Raw genomic sequence first — 23102 nt, 5'->3', positions numbered from 1 at the left:
AAAAAAAAAAAAAAAAAAAAGAAAGAAAGAAGAAGGTGACATTGAGCAAAGGCTTGACGGAGGTGAGGGAGAGAAGCACGCAGATCTGTGGACTCCAGCCAGGGGGCACAGCGAGCACAGGGTGCAGCCCAGGGCATTCTTACCACCGCTTCTGCAGTGTGTGCTGTGCACTTGGCCTTGCTCTTAATCCCTGCCTGGTTGGTCTGTGTCTGTCTGTGTGCGATTTGTCTCTAAGACCAGGGACCATGTCCTTCCACTTGAACCCATCCATCTACAGAGTGGCCCAAGTAAAACTGGATCTCCAAGGATGGTGGGTCCAGACTAAGGCAGGATTTTTGGCCAACTAGAGCCCAGGAGCTGGGACAGGCCCTCCACATCTCTTCCCAGAGGTTCCTAGATGTAGGTGGTCTTGTGCCTCCCCAGGAAGTTTCTCTGGTTCTTGGTAAAGTGAAGGGAAGGTAGGGCCAGTGTGGTGAGTTGGACCTAGGCTAAATGGATTCCATTTAAAAATTCAGACATTATGAACTTCGTACTTTTATGAAACGTTCTTTTCTGAACTCATGGCAACAGTCAATGGTCATTGTTTAAAAAATCTTTACTTGGCAAAATAAAAACTTGGCACTCCAATATTAGTGTGCCCCTACCACCCCCCTTTAAAAATGTTTCTTGTCTGCATGACCCCCAAAATCTGGGAATCACGTCCCTCCACTGGGCAGATATGGGATCTGGGACCCTGGGAGGTGCCTGGTTTGCTCAGGCACAGACAAAAGTTAATTGTCCTCCTTTCGGGCAGAGGATGGGGTCGGGGAGCAGTGCCGAAGAGCTGTCAGAGGGAGCCAAGAGGAAAGGAAGTCCTCGACAGAGCCAGCTAGGAGGAGGGTGGCCTCCCAGGCTGCCAAGGGAGGATCCAGCGTCAGCTAAGTGGAGGCAGGGCCGCGCCTGGTGCCTGGCAATGAGGCCTGGAGTGAGGCTGTGGCCAAGTCAGCGAGACCCCATAGGCCCTGGGACTGCCCTCTGCCCAGGTGCAGGAGGCCACAGGTCCTGGAGTCAGATAGACCCAGGTTCGAAACCAACCTTCCTCAGCTGTCTGTGAACATTTTTTTTTTTTTTTTTGAGATGGAGTCTGTGGCCCAGTCTAGAGCGCAGTGGCGAGATCTTGGCTCACTGCAACCTCCACTTCCCAGGTTCAAGTTATTCTCCTGCCTCAGCCTCCCGGATAGATGGGTGAGTGCCACCACACTTGGCTAATTTTTGTATTTTTAGTAGAGACGGAGTTTCACCATGCTGGCCAGGCTGGTCTCAAACTCCTGACCTCATGTGATCCATCCACTTTGGCCCCCCAAAGTGCTGGGATTACTGGCATGAGCCACCGCGCCTGGCTTGTCTATGAACTTTAGATGTGGTTTTTAACCTCTCTAGTTCTCATGTTTTAACTTATGAAATAGGAATAATAGTGGCTGAGAGGATTTAGTGAGATAGCACAGTGTCTGCCACAGCCAATGTTTTACCGAAAGCTAGAGGACAGCCAGACCCTCTCCCAGTCCAGTGAGGGAAGCCCCCTTGCCAGATAGGTTTCTCCTGTGGTCAAAGGGTGCTGAGTTAATGCGGAGAAATTTGGGCAACAGAAGAGACCATATTATGAGCCTCATCCTCATAATCTTATCTGTTGCTCGTTGAGAGCTGACCCATGAGCCCAGTGCCCAAGGAGTGGGTACTATTGGGCCTATTTCACAACTAGCAAGAAGGGGGAAAGATCCAAACCCAGATTGCTTTATAGTCACTTAGTTCTTGTCATCCTCTATTCTATTTGAAGCCTCTTAGGGGTTGACAACAATAGACTAGGAAGGTAGTGAGTTCTCTGTCCTAAGAGATATGTAAGAACAGCGTTGGCCATCATGTAGTAGGAAACATCAGGCGTGATCAACGTGGCTGACAAGGCACATCATTTTAAACACCAGCTTTCTATAATTTCAGGATAAGGACCTTACCATATTCACCATGGTCTCCCCTGCTCCCTTGAGGCCTAGCACAGTGCGGTGTGCACTATGTACCCCCAGAATGTTGAATGACTGAATGAATGAATGAATGGAGGAGCAATGTCCAGGTCCAGTCAGCTCAGCGATAAAGAATGGAAGGTCCACTGGCCAGGTTTCGTGAAGCCCTACAGGCTCATGCCTGTAATCTCAGCATTTTGGGAGGTCAAGGCGGGCAGATCACATGAGGCCAGGAGTTTGAGACCAGCCTGGCCAACATGGTGAAACCCCATCTCTATAAAAAAATACAAAAATTAGTCAGGGTGTGGTGGCTCACGGCTGTAATCCCAGAACTTTGAGAGGCGGGCAGATAACCTGAGGTCAGGAGTTCGAGACCAGCCTGCCCAATATAGTGAAACCCTATCTCTACTAAAAATACAAAAAATTAGCCAGGCATGGTGGTGGACACCTGTAATCTCAGCTACTTGGGAGGCTGAGACAGGAGAATCGCTTGAAACTGGGAGGCGGAGGTTGCAGTGAGCCGAGATCACACCACTGCACTCCGGCGGGGACAAGAGCGAAACTCTGTCTCAAAAAAAAAGAAAGATAAAAATACAAAAATTACCTGGGCATGGTGGTGCACGCCTGTAATCCCAGCAACTCGGGAGGCTGAGGCACAACCTTTGAACCTGGGAGGCAAAGGCTGCAGTGAGCCGAGATCATGCCTCTGTGCTCCAGCCTCCATGAAGGGGGGGTATTTGCAGAGTTCAAGTGGTAGGAGGGGAACGTGCCCTGTGCTTCCTCATCTGAATACAGGTTCCAGGGCCACTGGAAGGTTAGCCACAAGTTGCATAAGGCGCCTGGCACTGCACCTGGCAGGTGCTCCCTCACTTGTTGCTTTTGGCTTTAAGGTCAGAGGCCAGGCCAGATGAACACCAATCTGCCCACCTTTAAATGTGGGGGCCAAGGATGCAGGCTCTCTGAGATGGAGCCAAGTTAAAGCTCTGACTTATGAGCCTCAGCTTCATCACCTGCAAAGTAGGTATAATGATAGTAGCCACTGGCCAGGTGCAGTGGTTCACATCTGCAATCCCAGCACTTCTGGAGGCCAAGGTGAGCAGATCACTTGAATCCGGGAGTTTGAGACCAGCCTGGGCCACATAGTAAGACTTTGTCTCTACCAAAAAAACATAAATAAGCTGGGCGTGGTGGCGCGCATCTGTAATGCCAGCTACTCAGGAGGCTGAGGTGGAAGGATCACTTGAGCTGGGGAGGCGGAGGCTGCAGTAAGCTGAGATGACATCACTGCACTCCAGCCTGGGTGACAGAGCAAGACCCTGTTTCAAAATAATAATAATGGCTCCCTCTTGGGACTCCAAGGAGATGCAAAGAGATCACGTAGGTAAGGGCTTCACCCTGGGGGCCACTGTTAGTGTCCAGTCCTCCCTACCCTGTCTGTCTGGTTCTGAAAGGACTCATTTGAGTCTCTCCAGGCATCTGAAGGAAAGGCAGGCCAGGGATGAAAACCCCCATTTTACAGGTAAGAAAACAGGTGAGAGGGTAAGTGTACGGTCATTTTCCAGCTAGAGCAGAGACAGCAAATCCACACTCTCACGGGTTCTTTTTCTTTTTCTTTTTTTCTTCTTCTTCTTTTTTTTTTTTTTTTAGATGGAGTCTCCCTCTGTCACCCAGGCTGGAGTGCAGTGGTGCAATTTCAGCCCACTGCAACCTCCACTTCCTGAGTTTAAGTGATTCTCCTGCCTCAGCCTCCCAAGTAGCTGGGATTACAGGCGCCCCCCCACCAAGACCAGCTAATTTTTGTATTTTTGTAGAGATGAGGTTTCACCATGTTAGCCAGGCCGGTCTTGAACTCCTGACCTCAGGTGATCCACCCACCTCAGCCTCCCAAAATGCTGGGATTACAGGCTTCACTGCACCCAGCCTCACTGGATTTCTATGCAAACTCAAGAAGCAAATGATTCTCATTTGGTAGATAAGGCAACCGAAGTGCAGGGAGGAATGAATGAACTCAGGATCACATTCCTAACAAGCTAATGATGGAACCAGGGGCTTGTCTTTGGAGCTCAGGACTTCACGGATCTAAAGCTGGGGTGTCCTTGGAGGAGGGGCACGGGTCCCAGCACTGGTAATGTGGCTGCTGGCTGGAGGGCTTAGTCACCCAGAACAAACCCTCTGGGTCCTCCCCAAGCCGATGGGCAAGCTTCCTACCCACGGGGCGAACAGTGCACCTCTGCCTCCAAGGGCAACAGGAAGCCAGGGTGAACATGGGACAAATGGGCCTGGTGGCACCTGGCTACCAGACAGGAAGAAAGGTACCTGGAACTCGGGCCCACATGTGGGTGACGTCTGTCCCCAACCCCTTGCTCAGCACTGTCCTCTCACCGCCGTAGGAGTTTCTCTGTGACCAGAAGTACAGTGATGAAGAGAACCTTCCAGAAAAGCTCACAGCCTTCAAAGGTAAGCTGGGGCTGCCTGCCCTGCATTCATCCCTGGAGAGGTGGGCTGGCCCCTCACCCTTGCACACAGGACCCCCTAGTCCCACAGGGCTAGGCTGTGGCAGGCTTGGAGACAGGGACCCCCTGAGAGGTGGGGGCAGGCCCCTCCACCTGCCTCCCTGCCCGGCGGGCCCGGTCACCCCTCGCCTGCAGCCCTGGCCAGGCCCTGCCCCTCTCTCTCCCCTCGCTGCCCGTGGGGCTCAGGCTGGCGCCTGTCCGCCACTGCCCAGGCCCCATCACTCCCAGGCCCCGCACACAATCAGCTCTTTGTGAGCAGGCCTTGCCTCTCCCCCTCCCCAGCAGAGTGTCTCAGGAGCCCCTGCGGAGAATGGACGTTTGTGTCGCCGCAGTGGGCAGGGGGGCAGAGTTTCTGCCCATTGAAACCCAGCAGCACGGGATGAAAAGAAAACAGGGCCTGGGAGCCGGTGCAGGGAGAGGGGCCACATAAAGGTCTCTCTGTTTGGGGCCCTGGCGCTTGGTTCCCAGTCAGCACCTCGAAAGGAGAGGAGCTGGGCACATAGTGGGCGGCACAGACCCACCTTCCCTGCCGGGGGAGGCACTCAGGCACAGGGGCCCTGGGCTCTCGTGGAAAGTATCCTGGAGGCCGCATTCCCCTCCAAAGTGTTTGCACTGTGAGCATCCTCGTGGCCCCGGGGCAAAGAACTTGGCAAGTGCTCCTCAAATCGCTTACAGTTGTCCTTAGGCTGGGCATCTGCGGCTAATGATATTAATAACAGCCGGCCTTTGTTGGAAGTCGGCCTGTGAAGCACTTCTCATGCAACGTGGCGAGCTCCCCACATCACCCCCATCGGCCTGGAGAGAGATGGTGTGCTCGTTAATGTACAGATGGAGAAACTCGGGCTTGGAGGGCAGGGTCATTGGCATGGGGACACATAAGCTCACTGAGGGCAGAGTTGAGACTTGAACTCATGTCAGTCTGGCTCCCAAGCCCCTGCTCTTAACCGTTATGCTAAGATGCTTTTTACATTAAGAAGAGAGAAGGGAAATAGTAAAAGACAGTCCTGACCCCACCCCATCCCAGCCACCTGTAGGAGAGCTGTGCAGAAAAGAGCAGTCCATTGCGAGGCCGTGGCAAGCGGATCGCCTGAGGTCAGGAGTTCGAGACCAGCCTGACCAACATGGAGAAACCTTGTCTCTATTGAAAATACAAAATTAGCCTGGCGTGGTGGTGCATGCCTGTAATTCCAGCTATTCAGGAGGCTGAGACAGGAGAATCGCTTGACCCCGGAAAGTGGAGGTTGCAGTGAGCTGAGATTGTGCCATTGCACTCCAGCCTGGGCAACAAGAGTGAAACTCCATCTCAAAAAAGGAAAAGAGAGGCCAGCCCATTCCCTTCTCTCTGGATACCAGCGTGGCCGCCCCCACGGGTGGCTCTGGGAGGAGAGACACGTCTCAGGGCTCTGGCATCCTTTCTCCTTGTCTTCAGTGAGATGCTGGGACAGACAGGAAGCTATGTTAGAAAGGCAGAGCCTGGAGAGGGCTCCACATCATTTGCTCATTTGCTCTCCAAATGCACACCTGCACAGGCACCGGGCCCATTCCAGGCCGAGGGCATCATGGTGAACGTACAAGAGAGCCCCTGCCCCCGGTAGCCTGTGTTCTACCCCGGGGGCGTGAGAGCTGGTGGGAGCCTAAACAGAGAGCAGGGAAATACAGGGTGGGCAGATTGTGGTAGATGCTTTGGTGAGAAATGAGGGAGGGAGGACGGGGTGCTCAGCAGTGGGGAGGGGGTACAATTTAGAAAAGGGGGGTAGGCCGGGCGCAGTGGCTAACATCTGCAATCCCAGCACTTTGGGAGGCCTAGGCGGGCAGATGACTTGAGGGCAGGAGTCCAAGACCAGCCTGGCCAACATGATGAAAACCCGTCTCTAATAAAAATACAAAAATTAGGCTGGGCGCGGTGGCTCACACCTGTAATCCCAACACTCTGGGAGGCTAAGGTGGGCGGATCACCTGAGGTTGGGAGATCGAGACCAGCCTAACCAACATGGAGAAACCCCGTCTCTACTAAAAAAAAATACAAAAATTTCCCGGGTGCAGTGGTGCATGCCTGTAATCCCAGCTACTCAGGAGGCTGAGGCAGGAGAATCGCTTGAACCTGGGAGGCAGAGGTTGCAGTGAGCCGAGATCAGATCGCACAACAAGGGCAAGACTCCGTCTCAAAAAACAAACAAATAAACAAAAACAAAAAGCTGCGTGTGGTGGCAGGCTTCTGTAATCCCAGCTACTCAGGAGGCTGAGACAGGATTGCTTGAACCCGGGAGGTGGAGGTTGCAGTGAGCTGAGATCAAGCCACTGCACTCCACCCTTGGTGACAGAGTGAGACTCCATCTCAAAAAAAAAAAAAAAAAAGCATAATGGTTAAGAGCATGGGCTTTGGAACCAGACTAACATAGGTTCAAGTCCCAACTCTGCCCTGCGTGAGCTGTGTGTCCTCCCTGAGATCTGCGAATGACAGTGAGATAGAGCAAGACTCCATCTCAAAGAAAAAAAAGAAGAAAAAGAAAGGATGGGGAGCCCCGAGGCCATGAGGAAGAGCTGTGAGAATACTTGGGAGAACATTCCAGGCAGAGGGGCAGTGGGCAGGGGCAGCGCAGCCTGCAGGAGGGCCTCGGCTCTCTCTGCTAACTGCTTGTGGGGCAGGATAGACGGTGAGGGCCCCGCTCTGCCAGGGCAGGGGCAACCTGCAGAGGCCCCACGGTCTGTGTGACACAGAGACCCTGTCGGAACATGCCCAGCCCAGTGCTCTAAGTGTCCCTGAGCGTCCTCCCTCAATACCGGGTTTTCCTGATCAAGGAAGTTTAACTCAGTCTGTGAGGTTTGGGCGATGGTCTGTGCACCCGGGAAACCGTATGTGCACTTTGTGGGCTAGGGCAGGCCTTTCTCCTGGTTTCGGAATCACAGGTCCCCTAAGTCAGCGCTTCCTGCACCTAATTGCCCATCAGAACCGCCTAGGATGCTGAAAAGCGTGCTCATGCCTGCTCCCACCCTGTCCTTCCACACCCACCAGCCACAATCCCCGGACAGGGAATTGGATCTAGTCACTTTGCTACTAACTCAGATGCAGCTGCTCCACATTGCTGGGAACCCGGGAGGAAGCAGCTGCCCTCCTGGTAAGAGGGTCAGAGTGAGCCCAGCCATCTTTCCCTTGTAGCCCCTCTAGGAGAGTGGTCCAGGCAGGATGAGCTTTTCCCGGAGACCATGGCTCAGCTGATGGGGCACTCAGGTCAAGACCCTTGGTAGGGTGTGGGAGGCGGTTTGGACTCCTGAGGACACGGTCAGTTGCCCACTAGTACCCGCAGGGAGATGCTGCTTCTAAGCCAAGCTAATGCCAGTTTTTGCTTTGTGATTTCCAGAGAAGTACATGGAGTTTGACCTGAACAACGAAGGCGAGATTGGTGAGTGAGGCCTCGACTGTGTTGAGGGAGGAGGGCATTAGGTGGGTAGAGGGCTTGAGGGACCCTCTGCGTGAGTGAGGAGCGTGGGGCAATCCAGAAGGCTGGTGAATATGCTGCAGCTGAGTCAGGCCCTTGCCTTCTGCCCTGGTATCACTGCCCCCGGACTCCTCCAGACGCTTTCCTCCCCTATGGCTTCCCTCCCCACCCGTGCCTCAGCCTCCCACCCCAGGTGCTACGGGGATTCGGGACAAAGGGTGCCACACCTGCCCAGGGCTGGGGACACTCAGGGTGGACAGGCCCTAGGCTCCCGGCTGGCATTTCCATTGCCCCGAAGTCTGTCCTCGTATGTGTTTTGGCAGTTGACAAGGTGCTTTTACATATGTTGATTCTCTTGTATTACACCCTGCTGTGCGGGTACTGGCACTTCCGTTCTGGTAGGAGACCATGCCTGGACCTTACCAGCAAAGACATGGTTAAGGCTGGTTTAATTAGCCCCATTTTACAGATGAGGAAAGCAAGACTGAGAAAGGTGAAATGGGCTGGGCGCGGTGGCTCACGTCTATAATCCCAGCACTTTGGGAGGCCGAGGTGGGTGGATCACCTGAGATCAGGAGTTCGAGGCCAGCCTGGCCAACATGGTGAAACCCCCATCTCTACTAAAAATACAAAAATTAGCTAGGTGTGGTAGCATGTGCCTGTAATCTACCTACTGGGGAGGCTGAGGCAGGAGAATCGCTTGAAGCTGGGAGGCGGAGGTTGCAGTGAGCTGAGATCACAGCACTACACTGAAGCCCGGGTGACAGAGTGAGAGTCTGTCTCAAAAAAAAAAAAAAAAAGAAAAGAAATGACTTGCATGGGACACTGGTGGTGAACCAGGGCCCTGCCTTTGGTTTCTGAGCCCCTTTCCCCTTTTCCGTTTCACCCTGCCCCTCAGAGTGATGCTCTCACCAGCATTTGCCTCCTCCTCCTCCTCTCTCTTTCTTCTCCCTTTTGAATATTTGATCATTTTTTTCTTTAGAAAGAAAATTTTTTGGCTTGTCAAATAGACATATTTTCATCATAAAAAAATTGGGGCAACGCAGCAAAGCACAAAGACAAAAATGCGTCACCCGAAACCCCACCCCCTGGAGGTGACTGCTACAGACATTTCAGCTTCCATCCTTCCACTTTGTGGTTTATTCTAACCACAAAAGCTGTTTTATACCATTTTTGAGCCTCCTTGAAAAAAATAACTTTCTATTGGTCAGCCTGGCCAGAAAAAAATAAATTAAATAAAACAATGGTGAGTATCTTGAGTTATTATTGATTTTTTTCTTTTTGAGACAGAGTCTCATTTTCTCGCCCAGGCTGGAGTGCAATGACGCAATCTCGGCCCACTGCAACCTCCGCCTCCCAAATCAAGCAGTTCTCCTGCCTCAGCCTCCCAAGTAGCTGGGATTACAGGCACGTGCCACCACACCTGGCTAATTTTTATATTTTTAGTAGAGATGGGTTTTCACCATGTTGGCCAGGCTGGTCTCAAACTCCTGGCTTCAAGTGATCCACCCACCTCGGCCTCCCAAAGCGCTGGGATTTCAGGCGTGAGCCACTTCGCTGGCTGATTTTCTTTTGAAATACAGTTAATGACTGCATTGTAGGAGTGGATTCTAATTTGTTTAGCCGATGCCTTTGTATGGACCATTTGGATGCCTTCCAATTTTAACTGTTATTGATAATCCTGTAAAGAACCTCTTTGTACATGAGTGTTGTTCATTCCCTGGTCATTTCTGTAGAGGAAATCTCAGGAAGTGGACACCATGGGTCAAAGGCTTTTGAAGCATCTTGCCCAACTGCCCAAGAAAGGTCCTGCCAACTTCCGAGCCTGGCAGTACACGTGCAGCCCTTTTCCCCTTTCCTGGAGAAGGCTGCCCAGCTCTCTCTGAATGCCTGGACATCCTGGCACCTTTGGGCCTGGCCCCAGTCCCCCCTGCCCTGCCAGGAGGAGCACGGGCGGCACCATGGCCCCGGCCTCCACCCCACCCCCTCCCACCATCCTTTTCTGACCCATTGTTCACTGAAGAACAATCCGAAGGAAATTGCCTCAGCTCTTGGTGGGAGCTGGGCGGTCAGAGGCAGCACCACTTCGGGCTGTAGTGACATTCTGGGGCCTCCCTTGTTTTTCTTGATTTTTGTTCTTTTGTTGCTTTTCCTGCTCTGTGGGACATTTTTGGTGTCCTCTCCCTTCCAGCCGAGGAGGAGCCCTAGGACAGCAGGACTGGAGTGGCATGTGGGGAGAAGCCATCTGCTCCTTGGCACCCAGTAGAGTGACTTTCAGTGCCTGACTCCCTGACTTGGCCACACTGGGCATAACTCCCTGGGCACCGAGAGTAGGCTCCTGGCCCACCCTAAAGGCAGGAAATAGCAGAGATCACAGTCATGGTGTGAAGAATGTGCCCTGGGCCGGTGCCTCCCACATGGCGATCTCTGAATGATACCCTCCACCTGTTCTACCATTGATGAGAGCAGGAGTTCAGAGAGGTTAAGTAGTGTGTTCCAGACGCCAGAGCCAGGAATAGCAGAGCTCGATTCCAGTGCAAGCCCATTTGACTCTAGAAGCCCAGGTCACTAACCACTAGTCTATACTGCCTCCGAAGAGAGCAGGGAGGGAGTGATGGGCTCCTCCTCCCTAGAGGAGTGCAGACACCAAGCTTCTGAGGGTGGGGTGCCTGAGTGGAGCTTTCCCAGCCTCCCCCACTAAGCCCCAGTGGCCGGGCCTCACTTAGCACACCTGCTTTTCCTCCAACAGACCTGATGTCTTTAAAAAGGATGATGGAGAAGCTTGGTGTCCCCAAGACCCACCTGGAGATGAAGAAGATGATCTCGGAGGTGACAGGGGGGGTCAGTGACACCATCTCCTACCGAGACTTTGTGAACATGATGTTGGGGAAACGGTCGGCTGTCCTCAAGCTGTGAGTACCTTCTCCCTCCCCCGGGGCCCTGAAGGCAAAATCATTCTATGCAGAGAGGCCCCTGCTCTGGGCACCCCAGCCATTCCCCAGGTAGTAGGTAACTTGTGTGACCTGCTGGACATGGTACTTACTTTTCCAGAACCTTATTTCTTTATCTGTCAAATGGTCTTTTTTTTTTTTTTTTTGAGATGGAGTCTCACTCTGTCACCCAGGCTGCAGTGCAGTGGGGTGATCTTGGCTCACTGCAACCTCTGCCTCCTGGGTTCAAAGGTTACAGAGCTCGGGAGGCTGAGGCAGAAGAATCACTTGAACCTGGAGTGCAGTGGTGCAATCTTGGTTCACTGCAACTTCCACCTCCCAGGTTCAAGCAATTCTCCTGCCTCAAGCTCCCGAGTAGCTGAGATTACAGGCATCTACCACCATGCCCAATTAATTTCTGTATTTTTAGTAGAGAGAGGGTTTTGCCATGTTGAGGACCTCAGGGGATCTGGCCCCCTTGGCCTGCCAAAGTGCTGGAATTACAGACGTGAGCCACTGTGCCTGGCCCAGATGGTCATGTTAATATGTACCTTGCAGAGGAAATTAGCCTGTAGCAGAGTCGGGCAGAATCAGTACTCAGTGAGCAGCAACGGTGATGACGATGATGCTGCTGGTGGTGACGGTGACAATAGTGGTAAACCTACTGTGGAAACATTCCGAGCCTCTGTCGAAACTTTCTGAGCCAGAATTTCCTCTTTTTTTTTTGAGATCTTGATCTGTCGCCCAGGCTGGAATGCAGTGGCGCAATCTTAGCTCACTGCAACCTCTGTCTCCCGGGCTCAAGCAATTATCCTCCTGCCTCAGCCTCCCTATTAGCTGGGATTACAAGTGTGCATCACCACGCCCAACTATTTTTTGTATTTTTAGTAGAAATGGGGTTTCACCATGTTGGCCAGGCTGGTCTTGAACTCCTGACCTCAAGTGGTCAGCCCCACCATGGCCTCCCAAAGTTCTGGGATTACAGGCATGAGCCACCACGCCCAATAGTTTCCCCATTTGTAAAGCAACTCCACTACCCCCACAGGGCTGTCGTAAGCATAAAAGAGTCAAAATTGGCCCCAAAGAGAGGTAAGATTTGTTACCTTAGGTCTGCAAGTCTCCGTTTCTTCATCTGTAAAATGGGGGTGATAATCATGTCTTCTGTGATGTCCGGAAGGCTAGTGAGATGACACAAAGATTCCAGCCTAGTGTCTGGCTGGTGGCAAACACGTAATCCATAGTAGCACATTGTGGGTGCTGCCCCACAGAACAGTGTTAAAGCAATGCCCTAGACAGTCTCATTGTCATTTGTCACAGCTGAAAATAACACTCCACCAGGCACAGTGGCTCATGCACATGTAATCCCAGCACTTTGGGAGGCCGAGGCAGATGCATCAGAGGTCAGGAGTTTGAGACCAGCCTGGTCAATATGGTGAAATGCCGTCTGTACCAAAAATACAAAAATTAGCTGGGTGTGGTGGCGCACGCCTGTAATCTCATCTACTCAGGAGGCTGAGGCAGGAGAATCTCTTGAACCTAGGAGGCAGAGGTTGCCGTGTGCTGAGATCGTGCCATTGCACTCCAGGCTGGACGAGAAGAGCAAAACTCCATCTCACAAAAAAGAGAAGAAAATAACATTCACTTGGTTTTTATGAAATAAGATTCACTTTTTTAAAAGTACGAACGTTGGCTGGGTGCAGTGGCACACGCCTCCAACCCCAGCACTTTGGGAGGTCAAGACAGGCAGATCATAGGGTCAAGAGATTGAGACCATCCTGGCCGACATGGTGAAACCCAGTCTCTACGAACAATTAGCTGGGCATGGTGGTGGGCGCCTGTAATCCCAGCTACTCGGGAGGCTGAGGCAGGAGAATTGCTTGAACCTGGCAGACGGAGATTGCAGTGAGCTGAGATTGTGCCACTGCACTCCAGCCTGGGTGACAGAGCAAGACTCCATCTCAAAAGAAAAAAAAGTACCAATGTAAAATATACCTGTCTCATTTGACAAAGGAGCTTGGTGAGGCTTGAGGAGACTAAGTACCTGGCCCCTGAGCCCACGGTCCAATCTGGCCAGATCTCCTAGCACCCCACTTCCAGGGAGAAACACCAAGGATCAGAGAGGTCAAGTGTCTTGCTTAAGCCATTCAGCTGGGAAGTAGCACGGCTGGCATTTGAATCCAGCCTGTTGCCCTGGAGGCTGTACTCCGAGCCCCTACTGTCTGCTCCCCAGACTCCACTCTTAGAGCAGTGGGCAGGTTTTTGATGATCTTTGTGCAGAGGCATGGCCCAGCCTGGCTCAGCCTCCTCCAGGCAGTGTGGTTCAGGTAAGGACATGGCCTAGAAGTCAGAGCCTGGAGTCACATCCCGCCTCTGCCCCGGACCGCCTGTGTGGTTCTGAGGAGTCACATCAGCACTTTGCGCCTCCATTTCCCCCTCTGTAAAATGGGACCAGCAGCCCCTTCGTCAGAGCTTCTGTCTTGGGCTTCTGCAAGGATCCCACTGGAGAACAGATTTAAGGACATTCTGTCAGGACCCTGCTGACATCGAGGCTGGGATGATCTTTCCCTGGATGAGGGAAGGATCTTAATCTTGCTTTTCTTTTTATTTCTTTTCTTTTCTCCAACTCCAAACCAGAGTCATGATGTTTGAAGGAAAAGCCAACGAGAGCAGCCCCAAGCCAGCTGGCCCTCCTCCAGAGAGAGACATTGCTAGCCTGCCCTAAGCACCCCGCCTGGACCCCCTGGCCTGCCCGCCCTGCTCCTCCCTCCCGATCTTGCTGCCCTTCTTGACACGTTGTGATCTCTCTCTCATTTGTTTGTTCATTGAGGGTTGGTTTGTGTTTTCGTCCATGTCTTTGTAAAGCACAAATTATCTGCCTTAAAGGGGCTCTGGGTCGGGGAACCCTGAGCCTGGGGTCCCTTCCCTCTTTTCTTCCCTCCTTTCCCACTCCCTGTGCAGAAGGGCTGATATCAAACCAAAAACAAGAGGGGGCAGGGCCAGGCAGGGAGGCTTCCAGCCTGTGTTCCCTGCGCCTGGAACTGGCACGGTCCATCCTTCCAGAAAGTCTCCAAGCCAAGTTCAGGCTCACTGGCCTGGCTCTGACGAGGACCCCAGGCCACTTTGAGAAGACCCCGGAGTAGGGACAAAGCTGCAGGTCCTCTTAAGTGTTTCCTTGGACAGTGCCATGGTTCCAGTGCTCTGGGGTCATCTAGGACACAGCCACTCAGTGCCTGGCCGCCCCAGCTGATCCTCCCTCGGTCCACACCTCTTCTCGTACTCAACGACGTGACAGAAGGTGGGAAGGAAAGGAGCTTGGCAACGTGAGCCCTTCAAGAAGGTACCAGAAGGAACCCTCGGGTCTTGATCCCTGGCCACACCTTTGCAGGCAGCTGAGAGGCAGCATGCAGCCCTACTATCCCTTACTGCGGCAGCAAAGGGCTTTGGAGGTAGAAGTGAGGCCAGGGGTCTTGGGGAGACAGGTCAGCTCAGTGCAGTTCCACCTTTCAGGGAGGATACTGAGGGGACCAGGATGAGAGAATGAGGAGTAAAATGCTCACGGCAAAGTCAGCAGCACTGGTAAGCCAAGATTGAGAAATACAAGGTTGCCTTTCTGATCCCAATGTGCTTGAAACCTCACTCTACTTCCCTCATTTGCCTTCCTACCCTACTCACATCATTCATTCATTGACTCACTCGTTCAGCAGATATTTATTGATCTCATATTATAAGCTTTACACCCGCCCATGTTGTCCTGACACGTGCAGTATCCACTGTCTAACTCATCTCTCCCCAAATCTCTGAAAACCTTGAGCTTGGGAATTGGACTGGGGTTACCTGTGTCCTTTCTTATGGACTCACAGGATTTCAGAGCCCTGATGCACCCGGGAGGGTAGCTGCACCAGTCCTCTCACTTCCCAGGTGAGGAGACTTGTGGCCCACAGGGATTAAGTGCCTTGCCCAAGGTCAGGCTTATCTCCAGAGGATGTGCCTGGACTGGGGCCAGATGTTCAGGGACCCTGCCGACACCTCGTCTCCAGTTTGGGCTGCCTTAGTTAGTGATGAGAACAGGGAAGGGCTGGGAAGGGGTAACCTCCTAGGTCAGCACTGGGAGAGGGTTTCACTTGCTCTGAAAATCCTGGGCCAGGATCCGCCCACCCCAGTGCCTCCAAGTCAGCATCAAGCTTCAGGGAAAGACCGGGCCTCTGAAGCTGCCTCTTGTAATTCATGCAGGAAGATGTCAAAGTCACCGCCATCTTGGCTGATCAGGGAGTTCAGCCTTAACCCCACCTGTGTTCTGAAGTCTCTTACCCTACCTGCTCAGGACTTAGACACACTTATTCACTGAACATATTTATTAAGCACTTGCTGTCGGCCAACAGTTAAGAATCCAATCATGAAATGGACAGATTTGTGGAATTGGAGTCCAATAGGAAAGTGAGACCCAGACAATGACAATGAGATAAATGTTAGGAAGGGGAAGTCTGGGGTGATTTCCCTATAATCCTGGGGGCCTAGCTGGGCCCAAGACTGAGTGAGAGCCTTGGCAGAGCCTTTGCAACATCTTCAGTGGACAGGACTGGGAGATCTTGGCGGTGGGAGTCAACGTGGGTTCCCTGCGGCTACTGAGTCATCTCTGATAGCAGACTGCGGGAGGGAAGCCCGTAAGGCATGGGGAAATGGCCAGGTTGGGTTAACCCACTGGTTCCAGCCAGTTCAGGAACGAGGTTATTTGGCCATGACTGGCTGGTCTTGGGCTCAATCATCTGCTTCAAATGCACACAGGCCTAGTTGAAGTTTAAACCCCAGTAAAACATTCCTCCCTGTAAATGGAAAATCCTGCTCCCACCTCCTCCCCCCCCCCCCCCGTTTTTTTGTTTTTGTTTTTTTCTCCCTAGATCATTAGATTAGCAACTGGCTGTCCTCACCCCTCCTCACTGCCTCTCCTCTTTGGGACAGGCAGGGACCTTCGAGGAAGATAAAGCCTTCCTTGACTACCCATCATATTCAGTGTCCCTGTTCTTCACTCAGAGAGGAAGGCAGAACCAATCAGGCTTATTTCAGTAAGTTCTGCAGTTCTACAAGACTGCAGGAAGCCTCCTTAGGGAGGAGAACAAGTGGGTGTGGCCCCAGCTTCCAGAAATGGCGGAAAAGAGGGTTTTCTCACTGAATGGGAGTGGGGGCTGGTGTGTTCTGGGAAACCCCATGAGTCACTTCATTTCCTGGAACTCAACCCCTAGCAGGAGAGGGTCTCAAGCGTGGTCCCTGGAAGGAGGGTGGGGGCAGTCTGCATTATTTCAGGTTGTGGCTGTTGGCTCTGGGACTCCTCTGGCCAAGGGCTCAGCTTCCTGGGACTTCAGCTATCTTCTTTCTGAAAGACCAAATTTAATGTAACCAGTAATGTGAGGACTGCCAAGTATGGCTTTGTCCCTATGACTCAGAGGAGAGTTTGTCAGGCAAATTCAGGTGGATGAAGTATGTGTGTGCGTGTGCATGGGAGTGTGTGTGAATTGGGATATCATCTCTACAGACTGGAAATAAACCGGACAAACTTACCAACGTCTTGACTGATGTATTTTGGGATGGTTCTGGGCTCAGCATACTGTGAGCTAGCTAATATAGTAAGAGCTGAAATGAGCGTGTCCCGTGCATTTGGTCTGAGACAGCTGAAGTTTGTTTACTCCTCACCACCTCCCCCAAGAGACAGGTTCTATTACATCGTCCTTGTTTCACAACTGAACAGCAGGCTTGGATAAGCAATGTGCTGAAAGAAACAGTAAGTGGCACAATCTGCCTCCCCCAGTCCCCGCCCCGGAGCCAATCCATGGGGTCCAAGTTAAGAACCTCTGTCCTAGAGCACTTATAATTCACTACAGAAATTTATTCTACAAAGGGCTGTAATAGCATCAGTCAGCCTTAGCCAGACAATCTCAATACTAATGCTACCACCACCACTTTCTGACTGAGGGCCACTGGAGAATTTTCTCAACTTCTCTTACCTCATCAACTATTATTATTATGCATATATGTACTTTTTTCTGAGACGGAGTCTCACTGTCGCCCAGGCTGGAGTGCAGTGGCGCAATCTTGGCTCACTACAACCTCCACCTCTCGGGTTCAAGCAATTCTGCCTCAGCCTCCTGTGTGGTCCACAGGTCTCTGCCACCACACCCAGCTAGTTTTTGTATTTTTAGCAGAGATGGGTTTCACCATGTTAGCCAGGTTGGTCTCAAGCTCCTGACCTCAGGTGGTCCACCTGCCTCCTAAAGTGCTTTGATTACAGGGGTGAGCCACCGCGCCCAGCCTATTTTTATTTATTTTTTGAGACAGGGTCTGGCTCTGTCACCCAGGCTGGAGTGCAGTGGCACAATCATGACTCACTGCAGCCTCGACCTCCTGGTCTCAAGCAATCCTCCCACTTCAGCTTCCTAAGTAGCTGAGCCTACCTACATGTCCAAGCCATTCCTCTGGCTAATTTTTTTTTTTTTTTTTTTTTTTAAGGGATAGGGTCTCGCCATGTTGCCCAGGCTGGTCTCAAATTCCTGGGCTCAAGCAATCCTGTCTGCCAAGTGCTGGGATTATGGGCATGAGCCAGCGGTGCCTGGCCTACCTCATCAATTCAATAAATAATAACACCTAGGACGTCTTCAAGATTACGTGAGATCCCAGATCTGAAGGTTTTTGCAAAGGACTTGGCACAAAGTCCTGCGACCGGAAGTGGGTATGGCTCTTGCTCTGGAGATGATTACCTTGATAGGAGCAAAGAAAGTTGCTCTTTGGTGCCCGTTAATCTCCCCTCCCAGCCTTCCACCTTCCACATTTTAAAAGTCGCCTGTGGTGACCCCTCGACCCAGTTTTTCTTAATCTCCCTCCCTCCCCTTGCATAGCCCAAAGCCTCTCTCAAAAGCAGCCCCTGAAAACATCTGTCAAGTTCCTAACTTCTCTGAATCGGAAGACTAATAGCCAATCTACATCTAAGGGGAAGTGTAAGGTTTCAGAGGAACAAGGGGCATATGTCGCTTAGGCGTGGGCCGCTCAAGAGGCGACACTGACACTACGCGAACCCGCGCTGGCCGCGAAGGCAGGAGCACCAGGACGATCCAGGGCGCAGGCGCGAGGGCCCCACGAGCTGGCCAATGAGGAGCGGCAGCCGGGAGAGCGCGCGTCTTCTACCGATTCCGCGACCTCCCCTGACGACGCTTAACGTCATCAAAGCGCGCCGGAAATGTGGGGTTAGCTGCGCGCCGCTGGCGCTGAAGGAAGGAAGTTTGCTGTGGAGCGACCTGGGTTCTGCGGGCTAGGCCGTGGGAGGCAGCGTCGGCTGCTTCGACACACTGAGGGCGACACGATGGGAGACGAGATGGATGCCATGATTCCCGAGCGGGAGATGAAGGTCAGAGACTAGCCGGGGCCTCCCTCCCTTCTTTAGTCCTGGTGTTGCCTTGGAACCCCTCTGCGCGGTTGCCGGCTCTCCCGCCTCCTGCCTGAACAATTTACCGCGTTCACAGCTCTCGGCAGCGCGTCTGCTGCGATAGCGCCACCGAAGGCAGTTTCCCAGTCCCTTCTTGGCCTCGTGCACGCCTCTTGAGTTACTCTAGCTACTTTCACGTGGCGGTCACAATAGTGGCAATAACTACTGTTTATTGAGCGTTTACTGTGTGCAAGGCACGGTGGTAGTCATCCCAGCAGCCCTACGAAGTAGCCGTTAACGAAGAGGAGTAAGTCGAGGCTCGGAAAGTAATTGACCTAAAGTCACATTTGACAGAGGGGGCTGAAAGCCAGCATGGTTTAAGACCTTTGCCCTCCCAGTACTTCCGTAAGGTGGTACGGGCTTGCCTAACGTAGAGCCAGGGAAGGTCATCCGTCCTGCAGAACCTTTAGTTGATTGGATAAGGAAGACTTGTTTTTGACATCGGGAATCAGCCTGAAGTCAGGAACCTAAAGCGAGGGCCGAGTGGTCCCAATAATGGCGACGTGGGAGTCCCCAGGGATAACTCCAGGATGGTGTGGTTAAGAGTTCTCATACGTATATGTTCTAACAGAGTGAGGGGACAGCAAATGGGCTACATCTGTTTTAAGCAATGAAAGGAGGTAAGTTGCAGGAATATTTTAGTTGCCTGTGTCAACAGTAAATCATTAAAATGCGTTTAGGGGATAGTAACCCATACCATGTTTAGAAAAGTGATTTTTTTTTTTTTTTTTTTTTTTTTTGACAGAGCCTCCCTCTGTCGCCCAGGCTAGAGTGCAGTGGCACGGATCTCAGCTTACTGCAACCTCCGCCTCCCCAGCTCAAACGATTCCCCTGCCTCAGCCTCCTGAGTAGCTGGGATTACAGGTGCCTGCCACCATGCCCGGCTAATTTTTTATATTTTTGGTAGAGACTGGGTTTCATCTTGTTGGCCAGGCTGGTCTCGAACTGCTGACCTCAAATGAATCGCCTGCCTCAGCCTCCCAAAGTGCTGGGATTAGAGGCATGAGCCACCATGCCCTCCCTAGAATAGTAATTCTTTTTTGAGAGTCACCACCTGTGGTGAGCCACCTAATGGGATTGTGTCATATTCCTCAGATATGCTGGGGTAGAACCACCGACCTAGAAGATGGCAATCTCGTACTCCCTTTGGCGGCACGTATAAAATTGGGATAATGCAGAGAAGACAAGCATGGCTCCTGTACGAGGATGACACACAAATTCATGAAATGCTCCATATCAGAAAAAAATCAGGGCCAGGCATGAGTGCCCATTATACTCCAGCCTGGGCAACAGGGCGAGACTCCATCTCAAAAAAGAAAAAAAAAGACGACCACGGGTGGTGGTTCACGGCTGTAATCCCAGCACTTTGGGAGGCCGAGGGGGGCAGATCAGGAGGTCAGGAGATCAAGACCATTCTGGCTATACAGTGAACCCTGTCTCTACTAAAAATACAAAAAAATAGTCGGGCGTGGTGGCTCATGCCTGTAGTCCCAGGTACTTGTAAGGCTGAGGCGGGAGAATCACTTCAACCTGGGAGGTGGAGGTTGCAGTGAGCCAAGATCGCCACTATACTGCAGCCTGGGCAACAGAGTGAGACTCTGTTTCATAAAAAGAAAGACAGCTGAGACAGTCCTTGGTTTTAGTAATGCATATTTTTGTTGTACTGAAATTGAGTCTACTGAATATAATATGTTTTAATTTATTCATTGAATTAATTTTGTTTTGATTCTTTACAATAGGATTTTCAGTTTAGAGCGCTAAAGAAGGTGAGAATCTTTGACTCCCCTGAGGAATTGCCCAAGGAACGCTCGAGTCTGCTAGCTGTGTCTAACAAATATGGTCTGGTCTTTGCTGGTGGAGCCAGTGGCTTGCAGATTTTTCCTACTAAAAATCTTCTTATTCAAAATAAACCTGGAGATGATCCCAATAAAATAGGTAAGTTTCCTGGTTTATGTTGCAAAGTAGAGAGAGGAGTATGGTGGCATGATAATGTGTTTCCTTCCCAAGAAGTCACTCTAATGTTAAAATGAATACTACTGTCAGTTTTAAGTTGACTCCCAAGAAGATTAACGGAAACCTTTCTTAGTTTTCCCTTTGGTCCTTTGTATTTCTCTTTCCATGAGTTGTTCCTCTCAGCTCAAGGGGGAAGAATTTACCATTATGCCATGCTTTTATTTTTGCTCAATTGAACTTGGGCTCTGGCTCTCTGGGTGAAGGGTTTTGTTGGAGTGGGTTTTCAGTTGGCACAACAGGACGATCCAAGCTATTGGGAATGTGTACTATTTAGAGCATTGTTGCAAAACTATTTTCAACAAGGGCAATAGCCACAGTTAGTTTCCGCAGATTGTATGAGGAAGAATTCCTGGGATACTTAATGGATTGTTATATATCTTTAAGAAAGTTAAGATTTTATCTGTATAACTAGGTGTCAGGAGTGTATGTGTGTTTATGCAGATGCAAATATTTTTTCACATTGACCTGGATAGAGGTTGTGGCTTTATGCTTAGAACATACTGGTTTTTTTGCTTTGTATTTTTTTGTTTTCATAGTTGATAAAGTCCAAGGCTTGCTAGTTCCTATGAAATTCCCAATCCATCACCTGGCCTTGAGCTGTGATAACCTCACACTCTCTGTGTGCATGATGTCCGGTGAATATGGTTCCATTATTGCTTTTTTTGATGTTCGCACATTCTCCAATGAGGTAAGCTACTGTTATACTGTGATATCAACATGAGAACCCTAAGCAGATTTCCTTGTGTTGAATTATAAATTGGAAGCTTCATAGGTTAACCCTTGAAGTCTTTCTCTAGATTAAAATATGGGATTTAAAAAAAAAACCTCTTAATTATAGAATCATAGATTTTTGAGACAGAAGGGACTTTAAGAAATTCTTTCATAACACTATCTGCCCCGAGGTGTTATCAGGAGGCTTACGTGACTTGCCCAAATTCATAATAGATAATGTCAAAAATTCCTACACTTTGGGTCTTTAGCCTCATAATGCAATGTTCTTCCATTCCAAGCAGTTTAAGAATGATAATAGTAATAGCCTGTCAGACTCTGTACTAAGTGCTTCATATGCCTTGTCCCTTGTTCATGCCTACCACTGCCTTATGTAGTAGATACTATTATCTTCATTTTATAGATGGAGAAACAGGCTCAGAGTTTAAGTGACTGTCCAAGGTCCCAACACTGTTAAGCAGAGCCAAGATTTTAATCTCATGTCTGCTATTTATTGGCTATTTTGCATTTGTGCATTCCCCTACCGAGAGTCTCCCCGAGCATGTTAGAAGAATTGATTGCTGGCTGAGTGCGGTGGCTGATGCCTGTAATCCCAGCACTTTGGGGGGCTAAGGCAGGCAGATCATAAGGTCAGGAGATCAAGATCATCCTGGCTAACACAGTGAAACTCTGTGTCTACTAAAAAACAAAAGAAAAGAAAAGAAACATTAGCCAGGTGTGGTAGTGGGCGCCTGTAATCCCAGCTACTAGGGGAGGCTGAGGCAGGAGAATCGCTTGAACTCGGGAGGTAGAGGTTGCAGTGAGCCAGGATTGCGCCACTGCACTCCAGCCTGGGCGACAGATGGAGACCCTGCCTCAAAAGAAAGAATAATTGATTGCCATTTTCTAAGTTGTGTTGAAATTATCTATAGCAAATAGATATATAAAGCTAAATCTTTTTTTATGATTATGGAGAAAAACTAATTTGAGATAACTTGTATATTCGGTAATTTCCATCGAATATTAAATGTCTCTGCATTTACTAATTTGTTAACTTAGTCCACTTTTGCATATATGTTTTAAAAGGCTAAACAGCAGAAACGCCCATTTGCCTATCATAAGCTTTTGAAAGATGCAGGAGGCATGGTGATTGATATGAAGTGGAACCCCACTGTCCCCTCCATGGTGGCAGTTTGTCTGGCTGATGGTAGTATTGCTGTCCTGCAAGTCACAGAAACAGTGAAAGTGTGTGCAACTCTTCCTTCCACGGTAGCAGTAACCTCTGGTGAGTAACAAAGGCTCTCACACTGTAACGTACAATAATGGCAGTCTACTTAAGAATTGATTTCTAGAAGTAAAAGTGGATAGCTTTTTGTAGTGTGTGTGTGTGGTTTTGTTTTGTTTTTATTTTTTTAAACATGACAGGAGGTTAAGAGTGGAGGGTTTTTTGTGGAACTTTGAAAAAATAACAATTAAAAAAAAGAAAACAAAAAAAAGAGTGGAGGATTTTTTGTTTTTTTTGGAGACAGTCTCTGTCACCCAGGCTGGAGTGCAGTGGCATGATCTTGGCTCACTGCAACCTTTACCTCCTGGGTTCAAGCAATTCTTGTGTCTTGGCTACCAAATAGCTGGGATTATAGGCCTGTGCCACCATACCCAGCTAATTTTTGTATTTTTTGTGGAAACAGGTTTTCACCTTGTTAGCCAGGCTGGTCTCAAACTCCTGACCTCAAGTGATTTCCCCTCCTCCACCTCCCATTACAGGTGTGAGTTGCTGCACCCAGTTGAGAGTATTCTTTATCCCCATACTTAATGTCCTTGAAGCCAAACAGCATGCATAATTTAACCCAAATATGCTTGGGTCCTGGAGAAATCTTTTGGTATAGCTGGTGTAAAACTGTTTTTGAGAATAATTGTTTCTGGATCTATAATGGTGATACTCCAAAAGTGACTTGTACCTTCGTGGGGAGAGGCATTTGGAATATCAAATAGGAGCAGGAGAATGATTTTTTTTTTTTTTTTTTTTTTTTTTGACAGAG

The 23102-nt window shown here is 50.4% G+C and overlaps 2 protein-coding genes and 1 non-coding gene across 8 annotated transcripts in view; all 3 read left to right on the top strand.

Moving 5' to 3' along the window:
• AIF1L (allograft inflammatory factor 1 like) overlaps positions 1–16426 on the top strand; it is a 27923-nt gene extending 11497 nt beyond the window's left edge. Inside the window, exons 1-5 of one of the 2 annotated variants that reach the window (XM_017499066.2) lie at positions 1998–2148; positions 4385–4451; positions 7867–7908; positions 10694–10856; positions 13509–13756. In XM_017499066.2, coding sequence (XP_017354555.1) covers positions 2086–2148; positions 4385–4451; positions 7867–7908; positions 10694–10856; positions 13509–13596 — 423 coding nt within the window. In that variant the 5' untranslated portion in view covers positions 1998–2085 and the 3' untranslated portion in view covers positions 13597–13756. Of the gene's footprint in view, positions 1–1997; positions 2149–4384; positions 4452–7866; positions 7909–10693; positions 10857–13508 lie in introns of those variants that run through there. The other variant, XM_017499065.2, reaches the window with a different exon arrangement.
• Positions 16427–18067: 1641 nt separating this feature from the next.
• Positions 18068–23102, top strand: part of NUP214 (nucleoporin 214) — a 101997-nt gene continuing 96962 nt past the window's right edge. For 3 of the 5 annotated variants that reach the window (XM_037728044.1, XM_017499063.2, XM_017499061.2), the window contains exons 1-4: positions 18068–18264; positions 20082–20277; positions 20892–21043; positions 22150–22348. In XM_037728044.1, coding sequence (XP_037583972.1) covers positions 18220–18264; positions 20082–20277; positions 20892–21043; positions 22150–22348 — 592 coding nt within the window. In that variant the 5' untranslated portion in view covers positions 18068–18219. The remainder of the gene's footprint in view (positions 18265–20081; positions 20278–20891; positions 21044–22149; positions 22349–23102) is intronic. The other 2 variants (XM_037728045.1, XM_037728043.1) reach the window with 2 other exon arrangements.
• On the top strand, positions 19480–19583 carry LOC119467033. The gene has a single exon (XR_005195552.1). It is a non-coding gene; the product is annotated as a U6 spliceosomal RNA (small nuclear RNA).

Source organism: Cebus imitator, unplaced genomic scaffold (genome assembly GCF_001604975.1).
Source record: "Cebus imitator isolate Cc_AM_T3 unplaced genomic scaffold, Cebus_imitator-1.0 Scaffold254, whole genome shotgun sequence".
NCBI classification, from domain to species: domain Eukaryota; kingdom Metazoa; phylum Chordata; class Mammalia; order Primates; family Cebidae; genus Cebus; species Cebus imitator.
This window is presented reverse-complemented; position numbering and strand designations above follow the sequence as displayed.